Source organism: Rattus rattus, chromosome 2 (genome assembly GCF_011064425.1).
Source record: "Rattus rattus isolate New Zealand chromosome 2, Rrattus_CSIRO_v1, whole genome shotgun sequence".
In the NCBI taxonomy this organism is placed as follows: Eukaryota; Metazoa; Chordata; class Mammalia; order Rodentia; family Muridae; genus Rattus; species Rattus rattus.
The window spans coordinates 12,642,643-12,667,489 of record NC_046155.1 but is presented as its reverse complement, the minus strand read 5'-3'; the positions used below and the strand labels follow the sequence as shown (position 1 = coordinate 12,667,489).

The 24,847-nt window shown below is 38.8% G+C and overlaps 1 protein-coding gene across 1 annotated transcript; it reads right to left on the bottom strand.

The window, feature by feature from the left end:
- Positions 1–216: 216 nt before the first annotated feature.
- On the bottom strand, positions 217–21,358 carry LOC116893684 (glycine N-acyltransferase). Its single transcript, XM_032895400.1, has 6 exons — positions 21,188–21,358; positions 15,051–15,145; positions 7,397–7,504; positions 5,203–5,329; positions 2,053–2,224; positions 217–1,208 (listed from the first exon to the last, which is right to left on the bottom strand). Exons 2-6 carry the CDS (start codon positions 15,129–15,131, stop codon positions 806–808), a joined length of 891 nt encoding a protein of 296 aa, XP_032751291.1. The 5' UTR covers positions 15,132–15,145; positions 21,188–21,358; the 3' UTR covers positions 217–805.
- Positions 21,359–24,847: the final 3,489 nt, after the last annotated feature.

The following is a 24,847-nucleotide window of genomic DNA, read 5'->3' as shown; positions in this document are numbered from 1 at the left end:
TACCCTGATGCATCCATATTGTACTCTCAGTAACTTACCCTTTGCTCTCCTTAGCACAAACCATTTAGCCCATGCCTGTGCAACCAACTGCAGACTTCATTTACTCCTTTAGGTTGGCAATAGGTTGGGAAGCCAAGCCTTTGAAAGCCACATTGCATCATTTTCTCAGGGCAAAGAAGTGACTGGAAAACCTAAATTGGGCTGTTACTTGGTGTCTTCTTTTGATGTTTTATATATATTGTGTTTAATCTGATAAAGTATATGATCCATGTATAATGATGTATTTAACATATCTATGAAGCACCCAACAGAGGGGCAGCTACTTCCTTAAGACATTATAAGGAGAATTCACTTGCTGATCACTGAAGGAAAGGCAATAGACAGACAGAGGGGAATAGGCACAGTAGTCAGAAAACATACTCTCCCTATTGCTAGTAAGGGTAGCAGAAGTTTCCAAATTTTGTACTATGGTTTCTAGGAGGAGCCATTTGGAGCCTTGTGCAGATGATAAAGGCATGTTACATAAATCCTAGAAATATGAAGGGGCTAAATTACATGGGTCCAGTACAGAAGAGCATAGTCCTGCTTCAAACTCAGGAACTTAAGGGAAGTCTAGGAGCAATCTGACAAAAGGGAGTTATGGAGATCTGTTGGCCATTCACACTGCTTCCCCAGAGCACAGGCAGCAGCTCTCTTCTGCAGCTGGCTGCCATTTATTCTCTCTTTTCAGTCACCTCCACTCTTTGTTCACCATCCAATTACATCCCCGGGCCCACCCAACATCATCTTGTGTTTGAGTCCAGCTTCACATAGGTGCACATATCCACTGGTTCCAGGCACAGGGCATGGGGAGATGCTGCAGTGAGTAACTCATTTTTTGCATAGCAGTATTGCTTTTGTCAGTGTGAGAATAAACAGGAAAGCCACGTTTCTTCATAATCTGGTCTTGTGAATAGATAACAAAGGAGACAAGACCTTGGGCCCGGTACTGAGGCACGGTGCCTCCCATTCGCATCTCTCCAGTTTGGTCCATTAGAGTCCAAGATGCAGGGGTTCCCTCAGGCCCCAAGACACAGGAACTTGGGAAGTTCTTTATGCAGCGTTCGATGAATCTCTGACTCCTCTCGTTGCCACCAAAAAGCCAGAATTTATTCACCAATGCAGCATGGGTAACATCCAAAGATGAAAGTTTAAACATGTCTTGATTGCTATAGAGGACCCAAAAAGAAAAAGCAAAGTCTGTGAGTAGAAGGGTATATGTCATCCTATCCCTTTTATCTTGAGAAACAGAGCATTGGAAGCAACAAATGCAAAGTCCTGGAATATAGACGGGCTTATACTAGAGGGACAGAAAGACCAGTATGGTTGGAGGAGATGAGTGAAAATGATAAAGTTCAGAGTAGTGGACAGTGGACTTTGCTCTTATAATGATGTAAACAAGGAGGAATGTGTCCTGAATTATACTTATTCTGATCATTTTTAATTAATTAATTTAATAATTATTCTGATCATTTTTTCCTTTCCATTATGTAATGATTGGAGTGGTAGGTATGAGGAGATGGATATACACATACTGGGGGTCAGAACACTTGTGGGAGATGGTTCTCTCCTTTCACTATGTCCATCCCAGGGATTGAACTCAGTAGCTCAGGTAGTCAACCATGTCCATCAAAACCCTTACTTGATGAACCATCTTGCTGGCACTATTATAATTACAATATTTAAAAAGCTCATTATTTAATAATTTCATGTATGTTTATGAATATGTGTGAGAGAGAGACATATGTTGGTTTTTACACACTGTTAGCTACCTTCACTCAACTCCCGCCTGTACACACACACTCTAGTGGACATCTTTACAAAAAGTAAATTTTATTTCTTGTGTGTGGTGGGGAGATGTGGGCAACTAAATTTAATTAGAGTTGCTGGCATGAGCATAGATGGGGGTCATCTACTAGAGCATGGGCAGCAAAGATCAGAGAAAAATTAGGGTCAGGCAGTGAGGTTAGGAGAAAGATGTGAGGAATATACAACAGGTCTTTTCAAACTCACATAGCCTTGGGCTTGCCATTTCCTGGTGATAAATTCTTTGTATCCAGCAGGGAAGGGAACAGTTTCCTAACTGTCTCTGATACCACATAGAGGATGTTTTCTGAGTGTTTGACTTGGAGAGAATGGATGCTTGCAAGATTTTGTATCGCTTTATTCAGGTGGGACTGGGAACCTAGATGGGGTTATAAGGAAACATACAGTGAACTGATAAGGAGAGAAGCAATGGTTGGTGCATTCAGTGGGCTCTCTAATGGGGTAGAAGTGTGAGATTTAAGATAACATCTTGATTGATTGTAGCTGTGCTGTCGCTGCTGCAGTGAGAATGACCATATATAGTCATGGCTGACATATGCTCCCTGTCTTACAAAAATGAAAACACAAAAGGGAATGAAATAACTCATAGTCACTTTATGAGCAGACTAAGGCTGGAATGAAGTTTTTAAGCTACTAGATTGTATAGATTTAATAAATCAAAGAGGTTAAGTTTTAAAATATGATAGCTCATCTTCTGAGTTATGACCTTAATGTTACATATCATTGAAGTAATGATTCAGAATTTAACCATAATTCCTAGTATCTGTTTCCTGGTGTACTCTACTTCTATATCTCGTATGACAAACAGAAAAAAATAGAATTATGCAAAAAGAAGCTTAACAGTGTTAGAACTTGGACCTTTCTCTTTTTGATCCTATTACCTTAAGACCAGCTTTGTTTAAACTAACGTAGGCTATCTGGCTAGCGACACATTGTGGCATCATCACAACAAAAAGATGGCACTGACTCACAGCCAGAACCAACACCTAGACATCTGAATAGGTCTATGGTGAAGCAACAAATTTAGAGTCATCCAATAGCACATGATACATGATCAAATGTACTAGAGACTGCTCACAAAGCCCAAACTGAATTGATGCTTCACCTCAGTATGAATTTTCTATTATAGCAAACATTAACTGACCTATCCCCCCCCATTCTAGTTTCATACTATTGATGTGACACAACACCATAATGAAACTCAATTTGAGTCAAAGGGTTTATCTGGCTTATATTTTCAGGTCACAATCTATTACTGCAGGAAGTCAGGGCAGGAACTCAAGGCAGGAACCACAGAAGAACTGCTTGCTGGATTACTCTCTAGCTCATTCACATGCTCACATTCAATTAGTATCTTATACTCTCCAGGATCACTTGTCTCGGGATGGTACTACACATAGTGGCCTGGGCACGTCCACATTGATGAACAAAGCTCACAAAGCCAATCTGATCTTGGCAATTACCCAAATCAGGCAACTCTTCCCAGGTGACTCTGACTTGTATCAAGTTGGCAATTAGAGCAACCAGGACACCAGGCATTACATTACGCTCTTCCTGTTCTTGTGTTTTGGAACTGTTATTACTCTGATATTTACGTACAAAGACACAGTCTTAGAGAGGGCAAGGCATAAGGATCAGATAGAGAGGAACAGATACATACCAACTTAGGAAGTCTGATTCTAAGAGCATGATTATCACCAGGGTTGTTGTCACTGGTGACCTGAGACACCATGAGTTGTCAATCTCACTACTGATGTGGGATTCCAAAGGTCAAGCTTCACTGTTAGACCTACTTTTCCTAAGGATTCTGGATTCGTCCATAAAATATGCCACACATTTCTGGGAATAGGAATTATTGTGGCGGTTTGCCTCAGTTGTCAACTTGACAAAAATTAGAACCATCTAAAAGATATACCTCTGGAAGAGACTGGAAGAGTATTAACTGAGGGAGGAAGACTAGCTCTCAAAGTGGTTCACACCTTTATGGGTAGGCAGATGAAGAGAGGTCTCAGAAAAAAGTAATGTCTACTGTCTACCATTGTTGCTATTGTCCTCTGTTGACAGCAGACTTGGTCTCTTCAGCCTTCCAAAGTGAACACGGTACCTTCCAATCTATCAACACTGAATTTCAATTGTCACAGTATGTACCTTTGTGAATTGGGTAGTTGTGGAACAGTGAAAAGCACCCTAGTTCCCAGTTGAGCTAAGGCTAGAAACCCCGGAGACCCTGAAGGGATGGCAGAACACATTGTCTGTTCCCAGGCACCAGGCCCCTGTAACTAACCACAGCTCCCCAAACAGTCATGGCAAGGGCAACACCCCACACCCCTCAACATGTAGAGGATGTGGCCTGTGGTCATGTGCAATCAAGACAGATCTCCATTTTAATGAGGTAGCTAAAGGCCTGGAGGGCTAAGCCATTAAGCTTTCCTTCCCAGACAGTTCTTCTTGCCAAAGGTATTTAATCTCAGGCCCACCATGAGAAGCGGGATATGGTTTTACTCATCCACTTTCTGCCATGACAATAAATGCCTTAAAACCATGGACTGTCTCTTTTCATCAGGATCTGCCGTGGGGAGCCATGGAGAAGGCCTTCGTCTATAGAGTCTCCATCTAATCTCCTGTACAAGGCCTCTCTGTGCTCCCAGACATGGCATCACCAAGCCAAACCCAAGCCCACCACTGTCAAGCCAAAGACTCTCCCTGGGGAACCAGCAGGAGCTCCCCCTTTTTCCTCTGGCCTGGGCTAGATCCAGCTTGTGGGCCCCCACTCCATTCTCAGCTCTTCCTTAGCTTCCAGCGGTCCCTGGATGTCCAAAAGCCTGGGAACCCCCACAGCCCTGGCCTCCTTGTAGGCCTAGGAACCCCAAGCCATCTCCAGCTGTTTGGCGCCTCACTGCACTTCCCTACCTCTGGAGCAGTGTCCCCAGGTTTCCCTAAGGCCCAACACCCGCCCAGCAACAATGTGGGGTAAGCCCAATCAACTCCCATGTCCTGCCTCCCTGAGCAGCTGTGCCTTGTGGTGGAGCAGATGTGGGACCCATAACCCGATGGGTAGCTACTGACTTTTCTGCCTCTCCAAGTTTAGAAATCCAGTATTGGACTACATAGTCCCTTTCATGTGAACCAAGCTAAGAAGTCTCCTTTTGTTATATACAAATATTTATGTATTCTACAGGTTCAGTTCCTCTGAAGAACCCTGTCTAGCAGTTTCCTTTTTACACATAGAAATGATGATGCACATCTGTCTGAGGATGTGGTACTTGGTGGGGGAAGCACAGAAACCTTGTGAGACAAGACACAGAAGGTAATGATCCCATTTTCCATTGCTCATACTTTGAATCTGCAAATGTTGTTTCCAATTAATGACTTCTGAGGAGCCCAGGAACTCCTGACAGTTCTCGGGGTCTTTGGAGTAGATTTGGTAAGTATTAGTGTAGAAATCAAGGTCATCTTTCATTTCCTGTTATCACAGAAAAAGGAGAAATAACACACATTGTTTATCATTCATGATTGTAGTGCTAGTTCCACTATACTTTAAATTTTTAAAGTTTATTTTATGTTATTATTTTATGTGTGGGTGCCTGACTTGCATGAGTGTCTGTGCACTTCATGCATGCTTATCGTCAAGGAGGACAGAAGACGGCTTGCATTTCCTGCAACTGTAGTTAAACATGTGAGCCACCGTGTATATGCTGAGAATGAAATCGGAATCTCTGTTAAAGCAGTCAGTGCTCCTAAGCACTGAGCCATCTCTGCTGCTCTATATTGTAATGATTTTAAATAATAAAAGATTGTTCTTTTTATTCGGATGATCCTATTATTTCTGAAGCATTTAAATTGTGAGATCAAGATCAAAGTTTCAAATTAGGTTAGAACATTCCAGAATATCATCTGCTACAAATGTATTACATTAACATTTTAAATCAAGAGCACAGAATCAAGAGCACAGACATTTAGACTTTTGTTTTTGTTGGAAAATTGAAGGAAAGCTTCTGTTGTGAGAGGAAATTTTACTGTAAGTCAGATATCTTCAGAACATATAAATCTGAGCATTCTAGCATTGAATTTGACGCAGATAATTCTGAGTTAAAAAAGGTATGTATGTAATAAAACCAAACAGGAGTACAATAATAAACATTCCCTTTACAAATTCTACAAGGTGGAAGAGGAAAACATTAACACAATTAGAGTAGAATTAAAAAAATATTTAAACAATATTAAAGCTACAGAAGCAAACGCGTTTACAAGTCAGCAATAATATGATGTATTTTGTTACTTTAGTTCAGGTACAAAATTAAATAGTTTTACTTCAGTTTTGTTTTTACTATTAATGCAAATTTCTTTGATTGTTGAATATAGGTGCTTATCAATACCCTGCTTCATACTAAACACATAATCCATGCTTATATTTTATATTACCTTTATTTGTATGTCATACCCTTAAACTTTTGATGTTCTGAAATTATAGATCAAATCGTTTATTAGTTTTATGCACATCTTGAAGTATAGACAAGGATTAAGAGTGGCAATGGTCTTCTGAGAAGGGAGATGACAGATGCTTTTGTTGGATGGGCAGCATAGATTATGATTACACAAGCCAAAATGATTATAATATGGTTATAATGCTATTGAAAGAGAGATTGTGTGCCTCTCTCTCTCTCTCTCTCAGTGTGTGGGTGTGTGTGTGTGTGTGTGTGTGTGTGTGTGTGTGCTGTACATGTGTGTAGTTATGTGTAAAAGGCAAATGAAAATCTTGGGTGCCCTTCCTTAGGTGTCAACCATGTTTTTCCCCTGGACTCTATCATTGGCCTAGAACATGCCTAGCAAATTATGTGGCTGGCCAATGAGCTCATAGATCCTCCTGTCTTGTCTCCCTCGCCCTAGGGTTACAAGCACACACCTGGGATTTCTGAGTGGGTTCTGAGGCTCAAACTCTGGTCCTCATGCTGTCATAGCTATCACCCCCATCCTAGGCAATGTTATTTTGATTGGGCTATTGCCGTACAATTGGTCTACCATAAATTGAAATGCCATTGTGGAATATATGGTTATGTGTGTATAGCTAATTAAAATATACAGTTGTAAAACTTTTGTTATAAACCCTTTTCATCTTTCTCACCATAACAGAATAACATGTAATCAGTCAAAATGCTGTAAATAGATCTCTTTAACTTATTATTTCTCATTAACTGTAATTTTGTAACTTTTCATGGATATTATCCCAATTTTGAGTAGCACCTCAGTCTCCAGAAATTATCATTATACTCTTATACTCTTGGCTTCTATGGAATCATATCTGTTTTGAGATTATAATATAATTACATTATTTCCTTTCCTTTCCTCTTTCCCATCCTCCCATGTATTTCTTTTTTTTTCAAATTCATCGCCTCTTCTTTTCATTAATTTTTATTAGGTGTACATATGTATATTTATATACATGTATATTCTTAAATATAACACAGGATAGGCTGTTAGATTCTACATGAATGACCATAAAAGTTTATTTGTTTCACACGTGTCACTTTACCTGTTCTTGAGGGCGGACAACCACTGTGTTAAAATCAGGCCACTTGTCTACTAGGGCTTTTAGATTGAATGGGTTTCCATGGTTCACATGATAGATGGTCCCATAGACCTGCAAGGAGGTAAGATGTTTGTTTGCTGAGAGGAATGAACCTACCTTCTGTAATCATGACAGAAGTTATTCCCATGAAATTATAACAGTTCATAATTACAAGGAGCTAAGGAAGAATACAGGCCAAACAATCTCACACATTATTTCTTTCAACTTCTGTTGAAAAAAATTTCAAATATGAATAGTAACATATATAATAAACAAATAAAATGAACAATTTTTAAGAACAACTTTCTCTGTGAAAAATCTCACACTGCCTTTAAGAGAAAGTGTATGTGACTAGTAAGCGACTAAAGAATTAAGCATTCCCTTATGAAATCTGAGAAGCTGAGAAAGCCACCACATCTCACTAAATGAGTTCAACACTTGGGCTTGACCTTTGTGCAAGGTGCCAAATAAGGGTCTATTTGTACATACAGACAGCCAGTTAGACCAACACCATTTATTGAAGATGCTTTCTTTTCCCCATTGTATAATTTTGGCTTCGTTGTCAAAGATCAAGTGTGCATAAGTGTGTGGTTTTATTTCTCATTCTTTGATTCTATTTCATTGATCAACATGCCTGTCTCTGTACCCTTCCTCCTTACATGAATTAGAATGGCTAAAATCAAAATCTCAGGTGACAACACATTTTGTCGAGAATGTAGAGAAAGAGGAACACTCCTTCATTGCTGGTGAGATTGCCAACTAGTAAAACCATCCTGAAAAGCAATCTGGAGGTTCTTCAGAAAATTGGAAATAGATTCACCTAAAGACCCAGCTATACCACCCTTGAGCATATACCCAAAAGATGCCCCACCATACCACAGGGGCATGTGTTTTACTATGTTCATAGCAGCCTTATTTGTGATAGCCAAAAGTTGGAACTAACCCAGATGTCCTACAACAGAAGAATGGATAAAGAAAATGTGGTTCATTTACACAGCTATTAAGAAGGAGGACATTATTAGTTTTCAGGGAAATGGGTAGAAGTAGAAAATATCATCCTGAGTGAGGTAACTCAAACCCAAAAGGACATGCATGGTATGTACTCACTGATAAGTGGGTATTAACCAAAAAAGTACAAAATACCCAAGATACAATCTGTAGAACTCAAAAAGGTTAACAAGTCGAAGGGCCCAAGTGAGGATGCCTCAATCCCACTTTGGAAGGAGAAGAAAGATATCAAAGTGTGTGGGGAGAGAAGGAGAGACCTGGGTGGGAAAGGCGACAGGGAGAGGAAGAGGGGAACATGATCAGGTATTGGAGGGGAACAGGAGTGAAGCCCTGAGGGGCAGCAGAAAATATAGAAACAGGCAACCTCAGAATGTACCAGAGACCTGGAAGGTGAGAGACTCTCGGGACTCAAAGGAAAGGACCTTAGATGAAGTGTCCTACAGTGGGGAGATGGAACTTGTAGAGTCCACCTCCAGTAGAAAGGCAGGGCATCAAGTGGAGAGATATGGTTTTCATCCCACAATCAAAAACTCTGACCCAAGGCTGAGAGATGGCTCAGTGGTTAAGAGCACTGGACTGCTCTTCCAGAGGTCCTGAGTTCAATTTGATCAACCACATGGTGGCTCACAACCATCTGTAAAGAGATCTGATGCCACTTTCTGGTGTATCTGAAGACAGCTACAGTGTACTTATATATAATAAATGAATAAATCTTTAAAAAACAAAAACAAAAACAAAAAAACAACTCTGACCCAGAATTGTTCGTGTATGAAAGAACTGCAGGGACAAAAATGGAGAAGAGCCTGAGGAAAAGGAGGTCCAATGACAGACCCAAATTGAGATCCATCTCAAGGGGAGGCCCGAAGGCCTAACACTATTACTAATGCTATGTGTGTTTTCAAACAGGGTCTTATCTTGACTGTTCTCTGAAAGGCTCAACAAGCAGCTGAAAGAGTCAGACGCAGATATTTACTACCCAACCAATGGACAGAAGCTGGTGACCCCAGTGGATGAATTGGGGAAAAGCTGGAAGAAGGAGGAGGGTGACCCTACAGGAAGTCCAGCAGTACTGACTAACCTAGACCCCCGTGATCTCTCAAACACTGAGCCACCAACCAGACAGCATACACCAGCTGATATGAGGCCCCCAACACATATACAGCAGAGGACTGCCAAGCCTGGACTCAGTCAGAGAAGATGCACCTAACCCTCAAGAGACTGGAGGCTCCAGGGTAGGGATGTCCTCTTAGAGACTGGGGGTGGGGAGGAAGGAGGTATGAGATGTGGAACAGTCAGAGCATGGACTGGGAGGGAGATAAAGTCTGGATAAAAAAAAGTTAAAGAATTAAAAAAAGTTTAAAAAGCAATCTACAAATAAAGGGATGCTAATATTTTTCTATTTTATAAAAAGGTAGTGACCAATCTGCTAGAGAAAGAGATTAATTCATTCATCTTATGTTAGATGGTGATACATCTATACGAAAGTTTTCTTATAGAGTAGCACAAATTTGGAAATATTTTTTCTCTAAGGTTCACACATACGTGCACACAAAAGCAAACATTTGTATGTTCTTACACATGGGCACAAAGACACAGAAATATACATACAAATGAAACACTTGAACTCTTACACACATATAAACACTCACACAAGTATACATATTCAAACATATATATATGTGTATATGTATATATATATATATATATATATATATATATATATATATATACACAGACATCACACACATACACAGCACACACAAACACAATTTACTGAAGCTTCACTGGAGTTGACTTCATTTCACAAAAAAAATATCAAGGAGCCGAACTCACCAATAGAGAAATGTAATCATTTATATCTCTACTTGACTTGGTAAACCCGTCTTTAATAAGTTGTAATGGGTTTGGAGGAGGAGGGAAAAACAGTAGGTAACCCCAAAACAGCTTGATATACATTAAGTTCAGAGCACAGACTAACTTCAAATACACTCAATATGGTTTACCTTTCACATGGCAAACATTCTTCTGAAATTGTCAGAGAGTTAGAGATTAAAAGCTTCTTTTTTAAAAAAGTTGTTTAGAAAGTCTTTCAGGATACTCATATTCTTTTTTACATGGGCTCCACGGGAATATTGGGTTGAAATCCTACTTAGACAAGCTGCTTCTTAATTACAGATGTTATTAAAAGGTGATTGAGTTTGTTTTTAGAAAGAAGAGAGTAAAGAGATTACCTGAATCAGGTGGGGATTTTCATCCACAGTTCAGAACTTAGATAGGGAAAAATTAGTCACTACCTCCAAGTAGAGAGTTGTGATGAAATGTCTGTAACACCAGGAAGAGTGAATGCAGACATATATTATACAAGTTATTAAGGTTAAAGAAAAATCTGTGGCTCTGGGTAGAGAGCTTAACAGATAGATATATTTTGGGCTAACGTCCTGAGTTTTAAGTTGCTTATTGGTTTTAGAATTGATAGAAGGTGTTTAAGTTTGTTTTAAGGAGAGTAAAAAGATTACCCGAATCACGTGGGGATTTTCATCTATGGTTCGGAATTTAAATGGAGAAAAATTGATAACTAACTCCAAGTAGAGAGTTGTGATAAATGTTTGTAACATCAGGGAGAGTGAATGCAGACATATATTATAGAAGTTATTAAGGTTAAATAAAAATCTGTGGCTCCAGGTAGAGAGCTTAACAGATTGAGATATTTTGGGCAAAAGTCCTGGTTTGATATGTTGCATATTGATACTGGAATTGATAGAAAGTATTTGGTTTGTTTTATAAATTACCCCCCTAAAGGCCATATGGCTCATTGATGCTGGCTAGCGAGGGTTTGTGGTTACTTTTGATATTTACCGCAACAGGAAACTCGGATTCTCTTAACGTGGGCTCCATGGGAATTTTGGGCTAATTTCCTGATATCACAGAGTACAAAAGCATATCAGGCCCATTGTTTAGCTTACTTCTTTTTGAAAAAATTGTTTAGTCTTCATGATGGGTGTGACTTTGAGTTTTATGGTTATATTATTACTCTGGGAGAGAGAGCAAGATACAAGCTTTTTGGTTTCAGACTAAGAAACACAGTATTTTGGGAGAAAGATTTTGTCTTTGTGTTTTAAAAAGTGTGATTAGGCTCTAGAAACCTCCCAGAAGCTCCGTAGAGGAATTTTAATCCAGGAGCATGGCTGCTCTGAAGGTGATGACATCCAAAGATCTTCCTGTTATGTGTGATCTGGCTGGAATGGATGGAGAATTGCCATACACCTTTAATCCCTCTGGCTGGATCAGAGACATGCCTGAAGCATACATCTTTAATTCCAGACAATTAACATTTATATGAGGGGCATAAAAAAAAAAGAAACCTCACAGAATCATACTGATCAGATTTGATAGAGGTAGACCGCCTAAAAAATTTATTCAGGAGAATCAAACAAAAAGATATCTGGATTCTGTACTTTTGTCTTGAGAGTTGTATTTTACAAAGTGTGCCTACTTGGATTCCTGGTCTCAAGGACTTTCATCTGGGTCCAGTCAGGACACAGCATTTGCTTCATTCTTCCTACCCCCTACCCCCAAGGATATCTCAATGCCCATGTACAGCTTGAAGAAGTTATGGAGGAGTCGTCGCCCCAATTCCCTGGACTTTGGGGAGGCTGAAAGTGGTTATTCTAAAGTTGTTTTTATGAGGAATTTATAATTGGTTGTAATTTAACAGGGAGGAATTAGCTAGATTGAGTTGTACAGTCATAATCTCATTTGGTAACTAAGCTAAGATAAATCATAGCTTTGTTTTGATATAGAATTTGTTAAAAGAGTTTAAAAGTACAAGGTTTAGAGCCAGTGTTTCTATTGATGTCATTACAAACTTCTGAGCTGATTACACATGTGAGTTAAGGGCCAAATAGCAAACATATTGTGAGAGCACTTTCAAGATATTAGGATATAAAGACAATTGTACAGATTGTCTTATATAGGTAGATCGTTTTCAAAAACATCAGAAATCCTCAAAATTTGAGATTTAAAGTTATTTATCTTTTGTTGAGACATATCTGCTCCTAACAGTTCCCTTTTGGCAGATTTAATGAAGAATTTGAACATCTCTACCTCTGGGTGAGGCAATACTTTGTGGCTAGGCAGCCACTGGACAAAACTGCCTGTTTCATCTGCAGACTAATACTGTCCAGAAAAAGGACAAATTATGCAGAATAGTTGACTGATAAACCCTGTCAAGACAGGGTGATCAGCCCTTCAAAATCTGCATTTCAAGAGTCTGTCAGTTGATTTTGGGCCAGAAGGCTGAAGACTTGTGCTCACATGTTGCTAACAGGGGACTGTGCTAGTAGAGATTTGTCTCTACAACCTCTCAGTTCTAGAAGCCGTGTTAGGCTTCCTATGTGTATAGATATTTGGTCATTCTCAGATTTCTGACAGGGTTAAAGACTGATTATAGTCTCATAGACTATCAGGCTATATACATATACATATTTTATATACATATACATATATTATTGGATAATTATCAGATAGTATACAAGCTAGCCAAGATATAATATAGATTTTAAGCCTTTCTTAAGCTGGAATGGATAATTAAATGTTCTGTTTAACTGAAATAGTGATGGACTGGGTACTGAAAATATCATATGCTTTCTAAATTATGGAATGGTAATAATTGTACTCAATTTATATGTAAGTAAAAAGGCTTTTTTACTGGACAAAAATGGGGAACTGTTGTGGTTTGCCCTAAAGTTATCTGTATTTTGTTGCTAATTCCACTGTCCCAAGGACAGCTGCCTAGTCACTTTCGCAGAACTCAGGTGACTTCACCAGAACCACTTCCCCATTGAATTTGTAAAGTACAGGTGAGGGGCAGGTACAGGATAGAAGGAGGCCTGTCATTGGAGGAGAAGGAAGGATGGGCAGGAGAGAAGTTTGAAGGAAGAGGAGGAGACGAAAGAGAAAGGAAGAGACAGGAGGGAGAGAGGAGAGAGAGAAGCAGTGGCAGGACCATGGAGGCTGATGTTAAGATTCTGCTCTGTGTATTTACAGGTTGTTATGAATGTTTTTAAGGGATGGATGGTACTGGGCTTTGTATGTTTAGGTGCGCAATTATATCTTATCAATTGGGTCAAGTATTATTGTGTTGTGTGTTCTTTTATGTGATGGTTTGAGTGTAGGAAAGTGTGTGGCGGCAGGAGACTCTGGGCTGCCGAGGAGTTGGGATGTGTTTCTGCCAAGATACCTAGCAGATATCCTAGGGCACCGTGGTGCAGACCTAGCGAGGAAAAAGACAACCTATACCTCTTATATTTATTATATTTTTACAAAAACATGAAATGAACTAATTAAACATTAATATGTACCCTCAGTTAACTGTGGTGGAAAACTCCAGGAAATAATAAGGGTTGTTAAGGAGGGGCTCTTGAGAAGAAGCAGCAGAAAAACTTCAGAGAGCAGAGGGTAAGGAAGTTCATGTGTGCACACGACTGTGCTGCAACTCACTGCTGGTGAGACATGGGGGAAAAGCTGCCCCTTCTTAGTCTTACATTTATTTATTTATTTATTTATTTATTTATTTATTTATTTATTTATTTATGAGATATGTGTCTGTCATAGGAGTTACTTCTTTCCTTCCCCCAAATGGGATTTAGAGCTCAAACTGAAGCTGTCAGGTTTGCAGGCAGGCACCTGTCTCCCAAGCTGTCTCGACTACCATAATCCATAATATGTTAAATTACTTATTTATATCTCCATATTCATTTTTATGGAGTTAAGGTCTCACTATGTGTCTCTAGCTGGCCTCAAACTCACTATGACACAATGGGCTTGAATTCACAGAAAACCACCTCTTTTTTAACTCCAAAGTGCTGAAATTAAAGTTAGGTACTATTGTACCTGACTGTATCTCCATATTCTTAACCAGTGACATAGAGAGAGTAGAAAATATATTGAAAAAAAATCATAAATTAAGTGGGAAAATTTGAGATATAGGTTTGCTCAAAAATAATATCACATAGGGGTTTGGGAGATGGCTCAGTGGATAAAGTGCTTACCACACAAGGCTGATGATTAGAGCTCAGAGTTCTAACCCCTGTACCCACAAAGAAGCCTAGTAGTTCTTATGGCCTACTTGAATCCCATTGCTTGTGAGGCACAGACAGGGAAATTTCCTGGACAACCTGACTAGCTACACTAGCTGAATTGCTGAGCTCCAAGTTCATCAAGAGATTCTATCTCAATAGATAAGGTGGAGAGTGATGAAGAAAAACACTGGACATAAACCTTGGGACTCCTTGTGTATACACACATTCTATCTATGCATGTACATACCATACACATCAATCTTACTACATATGCATGTGTATACACACACATCAATCACACCATACATGTACACACACACATATTAGTCACACCGTACATGCATGCATATTCACACACATTAATCACACCACACATGCATGCATACACACACACATTAGTCACATCACACATGCATGCATATTCACACACATATCAATCACACCATACATGCACACACATAGTGAAACATAAATGTTAAACTCTTTTGCATACACTTTATCCTTGCTGCCCTTAGCATTTTCTAAGTCACCTTTAAGGATTCAGGAAGGTACTTCTTCAAGGATTTCTCCAGCATTTGTAGCATCTGTGCACCTTGTAATGGAACAATCATGATGACACTTTAGCCTAAAGAAATAATAAGTGGACATTCATTAATGACAGGGACAAATGTTCTGTATAAATAGCCAAATCTCCCCTTCAATAACATCCTTACCAGCTCCAAAGAAACATAAGACTTTCAGGGAACACAAGAGTCACTCTCTGACTTCTCAGTTCCCCCTTCTGCCCTTGGATTCATCGTATACTGAGCAAGTGCATTCTATTCTTTTGAGTTTCTGTTGTATCAGTGTTTCTTCTGGTGTAGTGGTTATTCCTGCCTGTCAACTTGACTATATCTGGAATGAACTACAATCTATAATTGGAAGGCTCACCTTTGATCCTGATCTTGAGACTGGGAGATACAAGTTTCTGACCTGGATCTTGACATGGAGCTCTTGAGGCATAGTGGCTATGAATCCCAGGAGACTAAGGCAAGGAGATCTCTGAGTTCAAGGTCGTCTGGGACAAAGTAAGTCCCAGATCCAGGCGTGGTGGTGCACACCTTTAATCTGGGACACACCTTCTGCAGGAGACCTACGTAAGGACATTGGAAGAAGGAAGATCCCCCCTCTTCTTCGCCTGCCTGCCTTGTGGGACTGAGCAACTGCTAGATCCTTGGACTTGCATTCACAACTGCTGCTGACCATCGTTGGGGAGTTGGACTACAGACTGTAAGTCATCAACAAATTCCCCTTACTATATAGAGACTACCCATAATTTCTGTGACTCTAAAGAACCCTGACTAATATAACTGGCATCTCCAGTAATGGTGTTACTCAGGAAGTCCCCTAACCTTTATTTCGTAGAAGGTAGATGGGATGATGGCACCATCTGGCTCACAGAGTGTTTATGGGGATGAATTGAGTAACTAACATACAATATATCAGTAGAATCAGTCATATAAGCAATGCTCTACTGTTTTATTTTATTGCCAGTGTGTTCCTTTTCCTCCTGTTTCTTCTCATGTGAGTTAATATTGCATGACGTTTTGATCTAATTTTTAATGTAGGGTTCTTTGACATATTTTAGATATAAACAAGAAAGTTTTATAATGGTTGCATTCCAGTGGCTATTCTCATCCTATCATTTTTCTGTGCTTTTCATGTATAGTTCTAAGCCTCATCCTTGAGTCTACGATATATACTAGAAAATACTATGTAAAGGCTTACAAGGTGGCTCATTGAGAAAGACGCTTGCTAATGATTAAGTTTGATTCCCAGGATCCACGTAGTAGAAGAAAGAGAATCAGTTCCCATAAGCAAGTTCTACTTTTACTTCAACTGGATGTTGGAGTATAAGCATCATCTGCAATCAATCAATCAATTGATCAATCAATATTTACTCACCACATCATGTTGGTTCCATAGCGGCCTAACTATTTAGAAGGGGAAAGAAATGTATGTCACAATCTTATGTAATGAAATAGTGATATTTGGAATACAGAAAAATAACTTCTCAGTGAAGACAAAAAGAAAGTACACTGGAAAGAATTAGTATTGAAACTGGCCAACAAGGCAACTGTGTGGGTTTTTAAAAACAGGGAAAAGGTTTTCTGCTTTTGAGCATTAGGATCTAGATTTATATCTCTACATAAAATAGTCAAATAATGTTCTAGTCTGATTTTGGTCATCATGGTAAAACATTCCAACCAAGTGCAATTTAAGAAATGAACGGTTTTGTTTCAACTTTCAAGTTACTGTCAAAAGCTGAGGAAAGTCAGGGCGCAAACCTAAGCAGGAAATTGAAGCAGAAACCATGGAGAAATCCTGCTTCATGACTTGCTAACAGGCTCATGCTTTCTTATCCATTCCATGACCAATGCCCAGGGAATGGTATGGCCCACAGTGAGGTGTCCTCCTTCATCAATTAATAGTAAATGTTATTTACCATAGACATGCCCACAAGCCAATGTGATCTGAGCAGTTTTCCCTTAGATGATTTTAGACTGTGTTGAAGGTTGGCATACAAGTTGCCAGATGACATAGTAGTACGATCTTGGAGAAAGGAAAACCACAAGAGGCTAGAAATGTTGGTTTACTTGCCAAGCTCCTTGTCTAGCATGTATCAGGCTCTGGACTCTGTTTCCCACAACCAATTGCATCAGCTTAATTTTTAAAGAAGTTTACAGTTTCAGTCACTGGGGAAAAGCAAAGTCACTGGGGAAAGAAATAACTTGAGTATATGGAGATTGGAGTTTGAGGGATGTGTGTGTGTGTGTGTGTGTGTGTGTGTGTGTGTGTGTGTGTGTGTGTGATTTGTGTGTATGAGAGAGAAACAGAGACAGACAGACAGAGACAGAAAGACAGAAGAGAAAAGAAGAAAGAACACTAGCTAAAACAATAAATAAAAACAAAACCTAGAATAAAAAAGTATTTTAAATGACCAAGACAGAACTCATGAAACTGAAAACAATGGAACATTTAACACAAAAACACACAGCATGTGATTAGCAGCAGGTTAGACAGGGACAGAGAAAGAACAATAGTCAAAGACATTGTTGACAGTATCTACAGAGGAGCAGAGAGGGAATTTTGAGACTCTTAATTATAAAGATAGGGAAAGGAGTTTCAGCACTTAAACTGCTCTTCCAGAGAGCCCAGCACTCATACCAGGACACATTGGCCTTTACCTCCAGCTCCAAGGGATCTGACATTTCCCTTTCACCTACATGGGATCCATTCATGTGACACATGAACAAACACATTTAAATAAAAATAAAATAAAATGTTGCTTACCTACAAATATTTCTAATCAATCATGAAACCCTCATGTTCTAGTTGTGGGACAGGGGTGATAAAATTCACATAAGTGTAAGCTTACTATTAATAGAAAGCTAAAGTTAACAAGACAGAATACCTTGGCATAGGATAAAGAAATAGATCAGTGGAATAAAATCAAAAGTCCAGAACAGGCTGCATAGTTGTAAACAGAAGTTCTAAGAAAAACACCACACCTACATTAAATACTCCACAAGGCTGGATGACTAATCAGAACCCTGTGGCTGTGGAGAGCAGAGATATTGTAAATTCAGAGTCAAAATTATCTCTAGCTATCTTAGAACTCTTGCAGCCACACATTTCTTACCTCTGTGTCTGATCTAAGACTCTTTTGATGTGTTAACTGTCGGGAAAACTTTGGGGACTGTAATTAATGTAGGAGACTCTGACATCTTCGAACCCAAAAGCTATGATTGCAATCAGATAGCAACTGAGACCTATAGCAGAGATGGCTCCATTTTGCTGTGACCAAGCCTATATGATGTTTTCACTCACACACGTGGAAATTGCTTTGACTTATGACCTTTAAAGTAATGTGACTAAAGGACTTCATGAAATGTCTCCTATGTCAGAACATGTTATTTGTAACGTGAATCGATGGTCCCAGATCATGGACACATATTTGACTCAAGAATTCTCTTTTACTCCCTTTGAAGTGACAGCTGTATTTTGCACAGATGCTGTGATTGAAGACTTCTAAACAGTTGGGTGAGGTACAACACTAGACTTTCAACAGTTGGTGCCGATTGCCATTGCTAAGTAGTCAGGGTGACTACTATTGGGTTCAGATAGTGAGATATTTTCCACTGTGAGTTTTGAGAGAAAGACTGAATCGACTTGCTCTTATACTTCTTTCTTCCTCTTGAGTCATTAATTTAAACAAAGCTTCCTATTTTATTTTCTGTAATTTATTGTCTTAGATTCTTCTTGAGTTGGTATGATAAATTATTTCAACAAAATTGACTGAGAGGGGAATATTTTTGTTTTGGCTCCATGATCAGGATACAGTGCAACATGGTAGGGAAGCCACAGCAGTGGGAAAGTGAAGCAATGATCTCATTATATCCACACTTAAGAAGCAGAAAACATGCACGGTATTTAGTTCTTTTTCTATATGTACAGCCCAGGATACCTTGCCTAGTCCCATCCAGAATTAATTAACATAATCAAGATAATCCGCACAGGAATACTCCAAGGTCTATCTTCCACATGGTTCTAGTTTCTGCCAGAATGACAGTACCAACCATCACATTTAAGAATTTAAGAAAACAATGTTTTAACAGAAAAGTAATATCAGATAAGGCCATTATAGGACCATAATGTAGTCAGACCAAGACCAAGAACAATGAACCTAACATCTTATCTAACAATCAAGTTTCAGCAAAGACCAAAAGAAAGATCATCTGTAAATGTAACCAGTACCCTGTCCCGGGCGACATATCTAGTTCACACGCAGCTGTTACTTCTATACCTTCCATGTTTCATGAAGAAAAGTGTTAGAATCACACAAATTATGGCAGGGCACAAGCTGGAGTTGCAGTAGTCCCCTTGGGTGCTTCTCCAAAGCTCTCATCTCAAGGCCTACACACATACTTGTTGAAGGTATACCGTACTTCACCTAGCTTGTTTCTCTTGCAGCAACAGAAAAGAAACCCATTTCATCAGAAAGGCAACGGCTAGAAGTTGTCAACAGACTGAACCACTAAAGAGTGAGGCTGTTCACTTTGACTTCCCAAATCTTAGCACTGTCTCTTTCATGGGCTTTCCCATCACCACCATTAAGACTAAGGTGTCAGTATAGCTTTATGTTAAATCCTTGAGGTGGGAAATGGCTGGGTTTTGTGAATGGTGTGATTTAGAATCAATTTTGAGGAAGTACCAATCGTGGAGCTCAGTAAACAGGATGGATTCAAAGCCATGGGATTCAAATGCCTATAGTGACATTTTTCAAGAAGCCTGACACACTGTAGTCAGTAGCACTGATCAACTTATAAATGAACTCTGGAGTTGTTGACCCTGCCACTCCAGGAGTGGAAATTAATAGGATGAAAGAATTGTAAAAGAACAGAACAGCCCTAAACAGAAGTTTATAAAGTTACACAAACACAGGTATAAAACACAGTTGAATAAAATTTCAGCTTTCAGGTATAGGGGAAGCAATCTTAAATATAAGCTAACAAAATACGATAACACTACAGCATTGACCCCATACCTGCAGGAATGATATACAGAGAGAAAGTATCAAAGTACAATCAAAACATTCAGTACAGTACATAAAATAGCTTCTAAATAACACAAAACATGAGTTTTAAAGAACAAAAAACAGGTAAATTCAAAATTAGGCTGTCTTCAGATGCAATCTTGAACATAAAATTTTCTTGCCATTTGACTACTAATTAAAACATTGTGGTATGAATTCTCACTTCCTCTCTGACTTTAATTTTAATAGTCCTCTTGTCCATCAGGTGCAGAGAAACCTACCTACCTGTAATGAAAATGGGAGGAGTGAGCACAGTGATGTTGTACTTCCATACAGTAGGTCCTATATTTACCTTCTTCCAAAAACCACACAAATATTTCCACACTTCCTTGCACAAAAGAAACATCTAAGAATTTTCCATAGCACTTGACAAAGTACCTTTTACAGAAGACATGCATGCCATGTGTTTCTTCAAGTGAAATTAGTATTTTTCCCTTAGGCATTTTTTGGTACATATTCTGGGACTCATGTAGTATGATCATTCTTATATCATTCACTTGAGAGGAAGAAAATGTTAAAAAGCAACAATGGACTTTTAAAAATCACATTGTTATGGTGTGTGTGTGTGTGTGTGTGTGTGTGTGTTGTCAAAGTGAAGCAAATGACATTTATGTCAATAGATATGGATAATCTTGTTTGTATGTTTGGCTAGCACAGCTGACACCCTGGCCTGGAAGAGGGCTCAGCAGGCAGAGGTGCTTATGCACAAGTTTGGTGATCCAAGTTTGATCTCCAAAGACCACAAAAAGACAGTAGGGCAGAATCAACTCTATAGAGTTGGCTCTCTACTGTCCTTCACAAATTGTCTGTAACACATGTGCCCCTAATAAAATAGAGAGACAAACAGACAGGAAGACAGGCAGAAGGATGATAGACAGATAGATAGAGAGATGATGATAATTTTGAAGAACAGCTAGCATGTACTCATTTTCTATCACATACAGCCATTTTATGATCTAGAGTTCCTGTGTGTTCATTTGGCCTCCAAACTCATTCATCCTACAGATCTGCTACTCTGAGACAAATCCTCACCTGGAAAGCTGTCTCAACAGTCTTCATAAAAATGGACTTCTGGGAGGTGAAAGTCCCGATACAGTAGGTTCAGTGAGAACCTGAAGAGTGAGTGAGCTTTGGTGTCTCTTCCAGAAATTAACTGAACTGAGACAGGAAATGTGGACCTTGCTCTAAGAACGCTGACAAAAACTTCTGGTTGTCAGCTCTCCAGAATCTAATCCTTTCTTCCTTTGCTGGTCTCATGCTTTAGGAATTGACTCTGCAAGATGAGGGTGACATTTGCCCTCTGAACTTCTCTCTTCCAAACATCACCTTGCTCTTTGTCCCCACTTGCCATTAATATGCAAACCAAAGGTACCATGAGCCAACAGGGTGGAAAGGGGCAGTTAGGTAAGCAATACCCTCTTTCTTCCCATTCGTGTGTGTGTGTGTGTGTGTGTGTGTGTGTGTGTGTGTGTGTGAATATTTATTTATTTATTTATTTATTTATTTATTTTATTGGATTTTCAATTTACATTTCAAATGTTATCCCCTCTCCCACTTTCCCATCCATAATCTCCCTATCCCATCTCCCCTCCCCCTTCTTCTGTGAGGGTGTTCCCCTTCCTTCCAATTCTTATCATTAAATATCTGCAACAGCAAGAAGGCAGGAGGTCTGATTCATAAAGCTCAACATTAAATCTCTCATTATATCTCTTTTTCTATGCATGCCAGAAAGGGACTTGCCTGCAGTGTTAACACAGTAGGAATCCCCTTTTCTCAGGGCAAAATGTAGTTCTGCTCTGAAAATTTTGAAGATACAGTTAAATTTCCAAGGATTTAGTGTAGAGACATCTTAACCTAATGTTAAGGCAAATTTAAATCTATTTATTTACATGGTATGGGGGTGGGGGGCAACAGCATGTGCAGAGGACAGAAGACAGTTTGTGGGAATTGGTTCTTTCACTAAGGGGTTCCCTGGACCCAGGGAACCCAGCTCACATTGTCAGACTCACTGGCAGGCACCTTTACTCTCTGGGCCAAACAACTAACTCTTATTATCGCTTTTATGGAGACAGAAAACAAAGACTATTTAGTCCACAGATCTTTTACTGAATTTTATTTTTAAAATTCAACAAAAGGGCTTTATTAAATTCCCATTTAATACATTTTGACTTTTTCACAATAGTAAATGATCTTCTATATTAGCCTCCTCTATTTCCCTTTCTTATCTCCTCCCCCTTTTCCTTTTCCAAATCTCCTACCATACCTCTGTTTTATTCTCACTTCTAGTTTCTGGATATGACAGAAAATACTTATCTTTAGGGCTCTGCCTCTTTCACAGATGACCTCCATCCAGTTTTGCACATTTTCTTATAAGCAAAGTAATTATATTTCTAATATCACTAAATAATGCTTTGTTGTAAGTGTATATAACACATTCCCCTCATCCATTCATTTATTGATGGCTACCTTGTCTATTATGAATAGTGTAGTCGTAGATACAGGTATGTAGGAATCCGTGTAGTAAGCTTTGATTCTTGGGTATGTCCCTGAAAGAAGTTTGGATGGAACATGTGGAGTTGTTTTTAGTTTCCTCCAGAAACATCCAGATTGAATTCTGTGATGGCTGAAGTAGTTTCATTGCCCCCAGCAGTGTGTAAGAGTTCCTTGCTCACTTCATTGTTGACAGGAATTTCTGTTTGATTCCTTGAAGTAGCCATTTTAACTGGAGTGAGATGGAATCTTTATGTTATTTTGATTTACATTTTCCTGATGACAGAGGCTTTTTTAAAAGTAACCCGTCAACACATATTAATACTTGCTCCTTCTCTCTAAGAACAGACAAGATAATTAAAAAGTTTTCAGTCCCAGGTCTTCCACTATGGAGGGAAGTTTGACAATCTAGGGTCCTTTTGATCAGTACCATTTTCCCAGCTACTTGAGGCTTTTGCTAAGCAAAGAAGAGATGCTCAAACTAGAGGACCAGAGGAAGGGGTAGGTAGCTATTATCTACATAGATAGCAAAAAGAGCTTGTGTATTCTTTCATTCAATGGACTGGCACTATGCAAGCTTACACATCTTTTTTAGTTTTTGTTTTTGTTTGTATTCTTTTGGAATCCTGGGTCTTCTAGGTACATCATCAATTCCCATTCCCATCATTTATGGTTTGAAGCCATTATGATTGGCCTTGACTTTCTCTATAACAAACTACATTGAGTTGTTTTGTTACCATCAATAGGGTAAATCCATCAATAATGTAAACCACAAAGGCTGACTGCAACAAAGGAGTCGGGTTCAGTTTATCCTAATTCCAGAAGCAGACACTTTCTCTTCTATCTTCTTCAGCTTACTTACTTAAATATATAGATAGTCAAAAGACAAGGAATGTGTTCACTGCCCTCTTCCTTTGGACATGACTCTTAATTCTTTGATGACTGGGAGGCAGGTATGTTGGGGGAATAAAGGCAGTTGGAGAGAGGAACTTGGGGCAGATATTATCAGTGAACATTGTATACATGAGTGAAAATTTCAAAGAATAAAAAAGCCTGTAGGCTTGGGTATGAAAAGGGAGAGCTGTTATGCATGGTTTTTAGGACTGTTGATTGGTACAGACGTTATGGGAAATTGTATGGGTACTTTAAAATAATTTGTAAAACAGAATTACTAGTTATTTTATTGTACTGGACTGTTTTAGCTATGCTGGGTTTTTTATTTTGCCATAAGAAGTTAAGAATTGCTTTTTCAAGGTCTATAAAGAGTTGTGCTACAATTTTGATGGGAATTGCATTGAATCTGTAGATTGCTTTGGGTAAAAAGGTGATTTTTTCCACATTCTGATACCCTTTTTAATTTCTTTCTTCAGAGACTTGAAGCTATTGCTATACATGTCTTTCACTTGTTTGGTTAGAGTTCAACCATGACATCCTATATTATTTGTGGCTATTGTGAATGGTGTTTCCTCATTATCCTAAATTTCCCTAATTTCTTGCTCAGTTCATATCACATTTGTATAAAGAAGGGCTACTGATTTTTTGAGTTAGTTTTGTATCTAGCTACTTTGCTGAAGGTGTTTATCAGCTGTAAGAGTTCTCTGGTAGAATTATGGGGCCACTTATGTATACTATCATATCATCTGAGAACAGTCATATTTTGATTTCTTCCTTTCCAATTTCTATCTTCTTGATCTTGTTTAGTGAAAACAATCCTGTATAATAAAATAACTTTTGGAAGTGTCACTATATTTGATTTCAAGCTAGACTACAAAGAAATAGTATTGAAAATCACATGGTATTGGCAAAAAACCAAAAAACCCCCCAAAAAACCCAACAGATTTGTTGATCAATGGAATCAAAATAAAGACCCAGAAATAAACCCACATACCTATAGACACTTGATTTTTAACAAAAAAGCCAAAATCATACAGTGGAAAAATGAAAGCATCTTCAATAAATATTGTTGGTTTAACTAACCAAATGTTTGCATGTACAAGGATGAATAGATCCATATTTATCACCCAGCACAAAACTCAAGTCCAAGTAGATCAAAGACCTCAATCAGATATACTAAATCTCTTAGAAAAGAAAGTGGAGAAGAGCCTTGAATGCATTGGTATAGGAGACAACTTCCTAAAAAGAACACCAATAGCTTAGGCACTAAGATCAACAATTGATAAGTGGAACCTCATGAAACTGAAC

Excerpts from the sequence above, each read along its gene's own strand:
- LOC116893684 (XM_032895400.1), bottom strand. The coding sequence starts at position 15,131 with ATGATTGTTCCATTACAAGGTGCACAGATGCTACAAATGCTGGAGAAA. Across the intron at positions 7,505-15,050 it reads ACCTTCCTGAATCCTTAAAG|GTCTATGGGACCATCTATCA; the intron begins GTGACTTAGAAA and ends ACCTCCTTGCAG. Across the intron at positions 2,225-5,202 it reads ACAACATTTGCAGATTCAAA|GTTCCCAGTCCCACCTGAAT; the intron begins GTATGAGCAATG and ends AACCCCATCTAG.